Raw genomic sequence first — 12,215 nt, forward strand, 5'->3', positions numbered from 1 at the left:
AGTATTTTGTTTACACTCCAGCAGATGTCTGGTCATCTGGTAAGACTAAGTTCATGTTTGATTGCCTGCTAAGACAACTAAAATGTTTCCTGATGAGATCCTCAAAAAACATATTTGATCCTGTTGGCAGTAAGACTCCTTTTACTAACCATGTTGTGGAAGGATTCATTTTGCAGTATATCTGCAGATCACCATGATTTAATTTTTCATTGCATGTACCACTCTGGGCATTTCAGAACAGCACAGCTCTTTGGAGTTCAGAGGGAGCCTCATGCATATGTCCACATCACCTTGGCTGATTGATTATCATCATTCTCTAACCACTTTGTCCCTAGCCACCCAAGTCAGCTCCATGCAAAAAGCTCATCACTCATGTACCCTTCACCTGCCCTGCAGAAAACCCTGCTCGATCACGCACATCCTCTCCCCCAGGCATGGAGGAAAGCACCCTGCTGCTGAAAGCGAAGCATGGAGAGTGGAGTGACTCATTTAAGGTCATGCAGCAGATCCCTGGCAGAGCTTAGACCAGTGCTCCCACATCTGAACTTAGTCCACGCTGTGGTTTAAATTTAGTTCCAGACATGCCCTGCCCTAACATAAATCATTGTCTGAGTCACACTAGACTTTATTTTTTTTCTCTCTTTTCCCCTGCAGATGGCCATACATCTTTACTTTACGACTAAGCCTTCCCAGGCACAGTCTGGTACTTGTGGAACAGCTTTCACGTAGAAGAGGCAGAAAAAAAATGTCTTTTATTTGTGTAATCATAGAGGCTAGTGGCCAAGGCATAGAGCAGGGCTTTAAGATGTGGGTGGATGGAGGCCACCTCTTCAGTGCCTGCAATTATCAAGTATTAGAAGCAGCTGTGTGTCATAAACAAGGGTGCTGTTTGAGGTGTTGCTTGTTGGGTGGCCTTATATCATATGAGTTTGGAGGGATGATTCAGGAGTGGGGAGAGAACACGTTTGAGGATGATCTGACAGGCTGAGCTGGATGGGAAATTCCAGGAGCCCTGCTCTGCTGAACCCATTGCTGCTGGATAAATATCCCTTCTAATTTCAGTCCTGTACCATGTAGGTGTCACCACTGACAGACAGATTCCTCCAGGGGAGAGTTTGGAGTAGAAGAGTACATTAGATTGTGGCTATGCTGTCCTCACAAAGATCAAGCCACCAAAGTTCATGTCGGCTCCTATCCACCTTGGATATACAGTTGGGAGAGAAGTGTGGTTTGTACAATTGGTGGAAGCTGTCTCTTCCTCATCAGACTATTGTTTTGCTCCAGAGCAAATCCCATGCCCAGAACAATGTATATGCAACGTGAGTGACCAGGGACCTGGACTTCAGCTCATAGCAAGGAATAAATTGGTTTGACAATAAAGAGGTGTTCTAGTTCATTGCTCCAAACCCTTTCCAGAGAGAGTCTCTCTCTCTTTCTTTCCAGTGCATGGAAAAAAGGAAGAGGGTCAGCCTATGTGCTAGGTAGGTAAATCACATAGGAGACAGAAATGCAGAAAAGAATGATCTGGAGTAAGAAAAATGACATTTAAAATGGCAGCCCTCTTGGTCTCCACCCTGAAGTTCTCAAAGCAGATTCCTGTTGTTGATTTGTAGGGCATACTTTGCACTTCCAAAGAGATACTCATCTTTGTAATGCTTCAGAGACATCATCCAGTTAATCCTTCCTGCAGCAAACTACAATCTTCTTCTAAAGCTGGACTGGATTAAGTGTGAAATGGCTCCACCCGAGACTACAGAACCAATGATCACACCACCCAAGCCTCAATCACTCAATAAAATGAAGAGACATTTGGCTGGAGGGCAGAGACCACAACCAGACCTGCAACACATGGCCCAAGCTGCTGGCAAGCCTCCCACAGAAGGTAAAATTAGCTCTAAATCAAATATGTGCTGCAATTCTCACCTGATAAGATAAGCTAGGCCCGCAGCACAAAGCACCAGGGCAAATACCAGCATTGCTCCCAAAATCATGATTGTAGGCTCAATCCCTGTGCAAAGAGAGGAGGAAAAATCAGTGGATTAGAAAACTGGTTAATTAGAATGTTAATTAAGAATTGGAATAATATTTAAATAATTAGAATAAATAAGAAAAATAATTTGATTTAGGCAATAATATTAAAATCACCAATATAATGCCTTCAGACTATGGAGTCAAATATTAAGTTAGAAAGATGCTAGAAAACGATTCTTATTTTATGTTAATTTGTGAATACACAACTGCTGACTGCATTTGCATGAAACTACTTTAATTTTTTACTTACATGCATGCACATTTTTCTCCTTTTTTTTTTTTTTTTTTTTTAATGAGATACAGAGTCCTGAATCAGTGGGAAAAATAGTAAATAACTGGACTCACAGACAAGAATTAAGTCGTACAGACAGCTTCTACAAAGTTCATAACTTCTGAACATTTGACCCTCTTCTCTCCAGGAACCGAAACACTGAAGAAGCTTTATCATGTGGTACCAAACTGACTGCCAGTGTGAGTCACCAGTCCATCTGGGATTTTTCATTCCCTGCTACTGATGTCTAATGCTGAAAAGAGCAGAAGAGCAGGGAGACGAGGTTGATGTCTCAATGGGCCCATTGACAGAACGTACTGGAGACGGTTTGCTCATGAGTTTATTTGCTAGGGAGCTAAGGAAAACTGACATGAATGGATGAGCTCAATTCCAGCGGGAAGAGTTTGCTGCCTCTGCCTCTTCTATCTTTGATTTATATTTACTTTATTCTCTCTGTGTTCAGAGATCCTCTAACACAAACAAGCATGCAGAAATTTGGGTTGATAAAAAGTTCATGACTCTAAGTCTCTCTTGCAGCTAAGTCTCAGGGCATTTTGTGAGACATGGAGCTTCCCAGTGAAAGCTGCAGGAATTTTTGAAAAATTGCATATTTTCCAGGGGCAGACAAAACATTTTAGCTGAACATTTCCTGCTAGATTTGTACTAATTTTCTGTTTCAGTCCAGGGCTCCAGTCCCTGGATTGTCCTGGATCAGCTTAGAGGCAGACTTGCAGGACACCTGGTGTTCTGCACCTGTGGTTATCTGCTGGGAAACCTGTTACTGAAGAGAGAATATCCTCGAATAACTCAGTCACAGGGTCATGGGTTGGGTTTCTTGCTGCACAAAGGAGCAAATGCCTTCCTGGCAAGATAATGGTGCAGTGTAAGGGTATGAAAATCCCATCTCACATCCCTGCATGGTCATCCAACAATTTCAGAGAGAATCTGTATGCCAGACCACATTGTGGTAGAATTAATGTGGAGTTTGCTGATGTTCTCTTCTGCATCCAGTTGCGTTTGGTTTGGTTGTTTATTTTGTTTGGTTTTGTTGGTGGTGGTGGTTTCTTGTTTGTTTTGGTTTTTGATTTTACCAGTGCTGTCTCCTAAGCTTCCTCAGATAGCCCCCTGTAACCCATCATGATGTGAGGACTCTTCCACAACTGAAAAATGCCTAAGTCCCATTTCCTTCACTGAAGCAGCACCTGGTAGGCTAAGTGAGACCTTGTTGAAGCACAAAATTCACTGGGATGAATGAGAGACAGTAAAAGGACAAAAGAAGTGAAAAATAAGCACCCAGAAATACAAACCTTAGGTAACAGGAGTTAGCAGAGGCAATACCAAAGAGCAGAGTGCTCATGTCACCATGTAAAGCCTTGAGGAAACTCAGTCAGAACTTTGTAACTCATTAGAAGTGAAAACAAGGTTAAAATGGGCTCACCAGAATGAGCAAATTTAAGTGATACTCAAGGGGATTTGGGGAATTGTGTTGAACTCATTGGGGGATGCTTGAAAGGGACTGTGGGGTTATGTGAAACTTCTTCTGGGATGTACAGAGGAAGGGACAAAAATGGGGAAAAGGGATCAATGGGGATGGGTTGATGAAGCTCAAGAATGGGATAAGGGAGAGGATGAGATGCTGGTCACACATAAACATCCATTTTTCTGGCTAAACACTGCACATGCTTATCACAATCTGTCCTACTATCTCCTTCTATTCCTATTTTTTTTCCCTAGGTGAGGGTGTTCTCTATTCTGCCTGTGTGTGATGCTTGAAGACATCAAGTCAGTCTAATCAGTGAGTAAGATAAGGGGTCTGGGAGCCTGCCGCCAGGTGAGAGACCGTAGGTGTGGGAGCCAGCTCCTTTAGAGATCAAAGGGTTTGGCACCCTGGGGAGAGCCAAAGAGGCCCCGGGCCCAGCCTGGAGCCCAGGAGGTGCCCTCTGCCCCTCAGGAAGCGCTGCTGGGCTGGGCGGGTGCTGGAGCCCTGGCACAGGCTGCCCAGAGAGGGGCTGGGGGCTCCTCCTTGGGGATCTCCAGACCCTTCTCTCCCTCTCTCAGCACCTTGGAAGCTTCACATCCACACCTCCTCTACCCCTAACTCCATACAAAAGCCAGACTGAGGCCTAGGTTTAGTTCCAGTCATAAAATCCAGTCTCTGAAATATTAGTAATAATAATAAATTGCCACTTCCCTGACAAATGCTTTTATGCTTTTGTAAAGGTGGGAACATAAAACCTGATCTCTCTAGAAATCAGTGGGATCTTTCTGTAGACTGCAATGGGATGCCGAATTGCTGTGCTGTTCCTAGTGACAATGAAGAATTAGATATATGGCGAGATTATATATACTTGTCGGCTGCTCTAAGATCAGTATATCTCCAATCTCCATGGAGCTACTCTGACTTAAATCAGCTACAACTGAGCCAAGGAGAGTGCTTTCCTCAGCTGCTGAATGAAATATTCTGTAGAAGTGGTTAAGTTTGTCTATTTAAGTCATATCCCAGAACAGTAGGAATAAACGTGTATTATTATAAACAAATATGTCAAGTGGAAGCTAAGTATCCTACCCTGAGAATTAGGTTTCCCTGTTGACTTTAAAACTGCAGAGCAGTTGCCTCAAGTTAAAAACAGTAAGTGCAACCGGTGTTCAGTCTAGCAAACCCAGGAAAATATTTCTTCAGTCTTCTTAAGTCTTCAATGACCACTTCATTTGTCTACTCCAACGCTTTGAGTAATGATTATTTTCTTTTCTTGATGAGCTCTGATGAGCCTTAACACCGCATACCTAACTCTTTAGAGGCTGGGGCTTACCAGGGCTGATGGCAGGAGCTGATGGTGAGAGCATGTGCAGCCTAAGAACAATGTCTACAGCACAAATCCTCTTAGTTCCCTGTCCCTCAAAAGGACAGGGACACTTTGCTGGGTGGAGCCACTGGCATATATTGGTTGCTATCTAGCATATATTACTTGCAGACGTTGACTGTTAGACCTGGAAAACTCTTTCCAGAACCCAAAAATGGCAACAACATTATTGATCTGTAAAAACAGTAAGAGAATCTTGTGGATAAATGTAGGATCTCTGCACAGGACTCCCACTACAAGAGGTGTGAAGACCAGTCATCTTCATGGGAATTTCTTGGGCTTGGTCTTTTCTCTTTGGGGAGATCTAACTTAGTAGATAATCACACGGAGTAAGAAAAAAAAAAAAAGATGAAATAAATAAGAAGGGTAGGTCTGATGACATTTGACCATAGTATTTTGTTTTTCTTACCTCCAGTGCAGAGAACGTCTGGATCGAACCAACAGCTGCAGTCTGCCTTGGGAGGGGCTCCACTGGGAAAGTGGATGTCCTGGCCGAGGGATGTCACATCCTCTAAAGACATGTCCAGCAAGTGGGTTGGGAAGAGCTGGCTCCCATGACCATCTGTGTCCAGTACCACATAGTTGCTCAGCCACTTCCCACAGCTGTCTGTCTCTACCCACTGGCTAAATCCAGGGAAACTGACGTTTTTCGTATGTTCTGTTATGTTAACTCCTGAGACCCAGGCTCCTTTTTTCCGAGCACTGCTTATAGCCATTGCCATGAAGTAAATGGCATCATAGATTGTCCCAAAGAGTGGAGAAACCTGAAATTACAGATAAAATTCTGGTCAGGATATACTGCTGCCAACTTCTGGTTTAACATCTGCATCAGAAGATGTCCCTCTGGCTTATCTGTAAACTCAAGAATTGAGACAATAGGTTTTGTTCTCCAGGTTTGTCACGGACCTTCTGTGCAAATTCAGACTGATAGCTGGATCTAGGAGGATATATTAGAGGACTTGAATATCTTTGTTTTCCATTCAACATTAAGTCTAGGTATAAGATCTTGAAAATTTTTGGCCATCTGAAGTATCAAAAATGCTAAAGGGAGGTACTTGAACCCGTGAGCATTAAGGCTCACAGAAAAATGGGTTTGAAGAATGTTAGATTGAAAGTAGCTCTGTCCAAAACATATGCGAACATTTCTTATGGTTGCTTCCCAAAATACACTTTCAAAATATTTTTAAAATCAAGTAAAATTACTTTATGGGAAGAGGCAAGACTATGAGCCTGACGTTCAGCTGGCTTTTTATGACAGCCAGCCTCAAAGGATTGAGCTAAAACATCTTCCACAAATAAAAGATCACAGCAAGAGACTCAGCTCCCTACCCAGCTAGGAAAATTGTCATACTCAGGTTATCAGTCCTCTCTGTCAAAGCATTGATTATTCCTAAGACATAAAAATCACTGCCACAGAAAACCTGTCCTCTGGGGTACCAGAGCCTTTTGCATTGCTCCCCTCTGTGCCAGGCTTGATTTAAGAGTCTGTACCTTTCCCTCTCCCCCACAAAAATGGTTGTTTTTGTAGACATATGATCATTCACAGTTGGTAGTTGAAGAGAGATTATAGCCAATACACTCATTATAAAATGAGAAGTGCTGCTGGGAACTACAGAATTTGATGTCTATGGAGGGATTTGTTGACCAGATGTAGACACCTACACTGGAGAATCCTACACTCAGTATAATTACCCTGGGCTCTCATTGCAGTGAAGGAAAAGATATGGATGCTTAAGACATGATTCCTTTCTTTCTAAAGTAGACACCCATGCAGATCTGATAAATTGTGCCTTAAAAGTGCTTAAATTTTTGGAAGATCCTAGTGAGATTCGAAGATTAGTGCAGCTGAATCCTGCATCTCCTCACCAGCACAACAGATTCTACAATTCTAATGTCTAAAAGGTCGAACTTGACTGTGGGGTTTGGTTTGTTTTTTGTTTGTTTGTTTTTTAGATAGACATTGAGATAATTGTTCTGGCATGTTTGAAAGAACAACTTTGACTGAAGTGCTAAGAAGCACGAGGCAGCAATAATAATCAGTACTTCCACCTAGAAGCATCCAGTACTTTGTTTGTTGCAGCCCCTCAAAAAATTATCAGATGTGGGAATCTTATTTTGGTGCTTTAAGCTGGGGTCACAGACTTTATCCACCTGAAGAGAGACCACTTTAGCTTGGGTTTACTGCAGTTAACTAAGTTAAACCAAATCTGAGAGCCTTGGAGACAGCCCATTTCTCTTGAATTCCCATCATGGCTCTGCAGTAGAACTGACTTAGATTGCCAGACAATCAGGAGAAATACCTTTTCCAAACAAATGCAGACAACACCCAACCTTCACCATATTTTTCTCAAAATGCAAGCACACAGTCTGGATTTTCTTTCTCCTGTCCTTTCTCTGTAATTGTTGTTTGAACTACATGTCCTGTTACCATGTCCCGGAAAAGCTCAAGAAAAAGAATATTTACCTGTGTAGCTTCCAGCTCCCTGGCTATTTCACCATTTTCTTTAGCTTCCCTGAATGCATCATAAAAAGTCCTGTTCCCAGATTCCAGTGTAATAGTCAGCACAGCATCATATGCTTCCTGGAGCTTGGTGTCATTGTCGAGGGCATAGAATGAGATATTTTGGTAAGGAAGACTGTAAAGTAAAGTGTCATATGGAATGAGGACGTATCTTCCATCTGTTAGTCCCATTTCCTGAGCTTTTGTGAGCAAGGTGGCCTGTTCCTCCCCTCCAATGAGCACAGAATGCATGCACAGAAGTATAACTGAAACACAAGACAGACAGAGTTATTAGTCCATTTGGGCTTTTCAAAATAAAACAGGAGGATAATCATGGTCCTATGCTGTCATTAACTGAACCGTGAGCTTTCCCTTCGTGTGCCTTGAGCTGAAGGACACCACACAGTCATCAGCAGTGCCCAACTTCCACCCATTCATCCCATCACCAGCTATAGAGATTTTGGTTGGACACTCCTTAGGAAAGAAAGTATTCCTGACAAATGAGGAGCTGAAGTGAACAAGGGTATTTTTTTCAGGTATTTGAATTACAGGAAACAAGCAGGTACTTCTAGGCAGTGATTTATCACGTACTATATATAGCAGGGAGCTTAAGCTGGCCAGATGAATCGTGTTTGAGAAGGGACTGGTTCTTTGTTAATGGAAGCAGCCCATCATCTCTAGCTCAAACAGAGTAGTGATGGAGATGAGGTGAACCCACCCAAGGTGGTTTTGCTCTCCATCATAGAGCTGAGCACTGATAAAACTCAAGTTATACACAACCTTCCTACCCTTGTTTGTTAGCCTTTAGCCTAAAAAGCAAATTTTATTTAAAATGCATCCTCAGCTGGATTTGCAGTGCTGATTGCAAAGATACATCCAGGATCAGAGCTGTGTCACAGATTTCCTGAAGGGCTTTGAACCAGGACAACAAGGCTTTTACCCATTTTCTTAAGATAAAACAGAGCATTCATTACTACATGCATTGTACACCAGCAGGGATGCTTCTGTTGCTTTAGTATGGGGTGTGTAACACTGGATTTCACCCCCAAAAACTCACTGAACCCAGGTAGCAAGGACACAGCATTTCCAAAGCGTGAGATTTCTGATAATTCAAAACACCAACAATACAAAACCTTCCTACAAACCCCTCTTTACACTTGATAGGGTCAAGCTGAGACACCCATCTCTACTAAATACTGTCTTTTCACATGAGCTGGACACAGACTTTGATGCTGTAGACTACAATTTTATTCTATCTCCATCGCATACAAAATGCCCAGCATTCTTTCACATGAAACCCTGGCTCTGTTAAGGTCAGAGATAAAATTCTGCTTGACTTAAATAACTTCAGAATTTCATTCTCTAGGTTATGTTCATGGATAACAATGCAGGCCATACCCTGGAGAAAAAAAGAAAAAAAAAAAAAAAGTAAAAAGAAAAGGAGTGAGACTCAAAGCACTCAAAGCACTTACTTTTAATGCCACCAACTTTTTTGATCTTGTTCCAAGTGTCTTCAATGCCTTTTTCTCCTTTACCCATGGCTGTAACAATGCCTACAGGAAGCCCCTCGTTCCTGAGTGCACTCGCTAACTTGTTGGCTGTGTCAATCCAAACATCCTGGTTGGAAGCAATGATGCCAACGTGAGCCCAGTTAAAGTATTTCATGATTGTAAACAAAACTTGGGTTGGAGAGGGCAGGGTCCTGGCAAATGCAGGGTGATGGGTGGCGGAATCCAGTTTATAATTGATGCACGTCCATGAGAAGATGGTTTTATTCCAGTTTTCCCCTAAAAGAGTAGCCACCTCACAGAAGCCAGGGTTCAGAGGGCCTACGAAAGCTGAGGAAAATTTTCCAAAGTCAATGAATCTAACCAGAGCTCTTGATGTCTCACAATCTTCTTGCAGGACCACATAATCCAATCTCTGGCCAAGGTCTAGCGAAGGGTCTTTGCTTATTCGTTCCACCGCTAACCTGGCAGCCGCATGGGGAAAGGCTTTGGAGAAGAAGGGATCACAGTCCCAGGGTCCGAGCAGTCCAATTTTAAAAATGGAACAATGCACCGGAGGGGAAACTGCGATTATTCCCAACAGCAGCCACCAGAGAGCGTGGAAAAACGTCTTGAATGAATTTCCAGTGTTGAACGTCTGCAACTTAATGTGCCTCGACAGCACCCAGAGCAAGCTGTTAGGACACGGTAGGAGAAATGACATTGTTTTACAGGCAGGGAGACCGAAGCTGAGCTCGTCAGGAAGCCAAGCAGTGCATTACCAGCTGCTGGAAGAAAAGCAGATTACATTTGCCTTCCTGTGTACGTATTTGCTCGGTGCATGTAGGTAGAGCTGAATCAGCCCAAATTATACAACAGCTCTCAAGGTGCAAGTGTATGGGGCGCCAAAAACCTGCATAGCCCCATGGATGTGCACCACAAAAACCATTGTACCACACAGAAAAACCTACCAATTGCCAGTTAAACTCCCTGTGGTCCTAAAATGCACACCTATATTAACATTTTTTAAAGTTTTGCAATATATTTTGAAATGAGCCAGTGAAGAGTGACTCTGTTTGCAGCAAAAACTGCAACTTATGCGTACAGCATTTTTGAAGTTCTTCAGAAGATAAATCCCAAACCACATAGAAAAACACATAAATAAGAAAACAAAAAGATAAAATGCACTGAGCCAGCAACTTTTGCCACTCCCAAAACCTCAGTGAGCTGTGAAAATGAACCAAAGCCCATATACACATAAACACACGCACACAAACAGGTACTGGCCCATATATGCAGGTACTTAGAGTTGTATATGTAAATGCATATGATTTTAAAACTTTATGAAAAGGTTTTTCAAGGTCAAACTTATCTCATTTGCCAGTGTCTTTTAAACCTGGCAGATGGAAAGGTTGAAATCCAGGTAGTCACAGAACAAGGGAAAAGCAGGATTATGATTGGAATTTAGCTAAGAACTGTTAAACAACTGCCATGGCAGAAGCTTTGTGTTCAAGCTTGGCGTAAAATATTTGTTATTAAAGACTAAGAGCCATACGTTTTGGGGAGTAAAGGACCCACCCCTCACAGCCAGGCACAGAAATCCCAAACCCGCAGCAGCTCCTCCACCATCAATAGCATCATCCCATGTCTGAGAAAATTCGCTGATCCAAACAAGTTTGTGCTCTAAAAGCAGCAGCCCCCTTACCAGCTTACCTGTTCATTACCAGAGAAGTATTTTTATCCTGGATCTTCATCCACGGAGGCTGAGTGTGCTATAAATACACCCACAGGTCCTTTATGGAGAGAGCCCTCCAGGAAAAGCCACCCACCAGCAGAGCAACATCTCACTGGTGGTGATGGATCTCCTGGGACGTGGGTCCTGCCCCAGGGAGAGGTGATGCATGGTGGGTCTCTGTGCAAGTGCCCACCTCCTTCAGGCTGGGATTTTCACAGGACACCCCAGCTGGTGCTCTGGGACCCTCCAGCAGTCTCAAAATCTTCCTTAGCCCCCTTTGGTGAGGACCATCCTTCTCCTCCAGAGTTTCATGACTCAGGGTGCATCACCCCAAGATCTTTGGACCTCGGTGAAGGTCTTGCAGAACTCCAAGGCTGCCTCACTCCGAACTGCCTCAGTGCAAGGACTTATTCATATCTAACTCAGTAATTGTAGGGATGGCGTCTTAAGGCTCTGCCTTTGGATTAGTGGGATTTAGCTCCTGGGATCTGCCCCTTGCAGAACAGATCCTTAAGTCTCTGCACCACAGCTCCCCTTCCACCCTGAAGCAGCAGAGCCAAAGCAAAATATTTGATTTCAGACCCCACCATCCTGCTGATGTTTTTTTTTACAGTCCCACCTTCCTTGTTTTTCTCTAGTACCCATCATAACATACACAGAGCTTTTTACATCTGCAGCATAATATTCCTGTCTCCCTGGGCTCTTTAGATCTCTCCCTACAGCTGAATTCCCCAGTAACCCCCTCCACATTCCCAGACACCTTCATTCCTTAGTGGACCTGGCAATAAAACTGTCAACCTGGAAAGACCTCGAACATCACCACACCTGCCCTAGCTAGGAAGCCCCTTGCAATAATTTACCGAGGCTGTAGGACCAGCATTTGGTCTACAGGGAACCATTTGTAACTCAACCTTTTAGCGGTATTAACTTGAAATATGTCATATAAATCATACAATCTCCTTTGTGCATGTTCAGTAGTAGCTTGTTCTTTGTGACTGATGATTAGGGGAAGCCACAAAGTCACTCAGATGCAGTGGGGAGAGCAGATCTTTCCATTTGTTTTATTTGTTTCCTTCCGTTCATTCATTTCCATGCATGGATTCAGGAAGGTTCCTGGAAATGTGCTGTACTGGGGACTGGAGCAGCTCAAGACGGTTATCAGGAATTACCAAAGTGCTTCACTTTTGGAAAGTACTTAAAAGACATCAAACGTCAGGCCTGAACTCAGAACACTGCTATGTATGCTACTCGTGCGTTAGGCTTACACGCCAGGCTCGGATCAAAGTGAAATTAAATAAAGCTCATGCACTAGGAGTGTCATTTTTTGAAC

At 43.2% G+C, this 12,215-nt stretch overlaps 1 protein-coding gene and 1 long non-coding RNA gene across 3 annotated transcripts in view; one reads left to right on the top strand and one right to left on the bottom strand.

Moving 5' to 3' along the window:
• The window catches only part of GUCY2F (guanylate cyclase 2F, retinal), a 47,774-nt gene extending 37,900 nt beyond the window's left edge, over window positions 1–9,874 (bottom strand). Inside the window, exons 1-4 of the mRNA XM_068695023.1 lie at window positions 9,136–9,874; window positions 7,628–7,929; window positions 5,573–5,927; window positions 1,924–2,008 (exon numbers count right to left, since the gene is read on the bottom strand). Coding sequence (XP_068551124.1) covers window positions 1,924–2,008; window positions 5,573–5,927; window positions 7,628–7,929; window positions 9,136–9,874 — 1,481 coding nt within the window. The remainder of the gene's footprint in view (window positions 1–1,923; window positions 2,009–5,572; window positions 5,928–7,627; window positions 7,930–9,135) is intronic.
• Window positions 921–7,008, top strand: LOC137862762 (uncharacterized). 2 transcript variants are annotated; one of them, XR_011100533.1, is made up of 5 exons: window positions 921–1,073; window positions 1,691–1,882; window positions 2,451–2,502; window positions 4,037–4,097; window positions 5,579–7,008. It is a non-coding gene; the product is annotated as an uncharacterized lncRNA (long non-coding RNA). The 2 variants fall into 2 exon arrangements; XR_011100511.1 differs by having other exon boundaries at window positions 933–1,073; window positions 1,614–1,882.
• Window positions 9,875–12,215: the final 2,341 nt, after the last annotated feature.

This window comes from Anas acuta, chromosome 1 (genome assembly GCF_963932015.1).
Source record: "Anas acuta chromosome 1, bAnaAcu1.1, whole genome shotgun sequence".
Taxonomy (NCBI): Eukaryota; Metazoa; Chordata; class Aves; order Anseriformes; family Anatidae; genus Anas; species Anas acuta.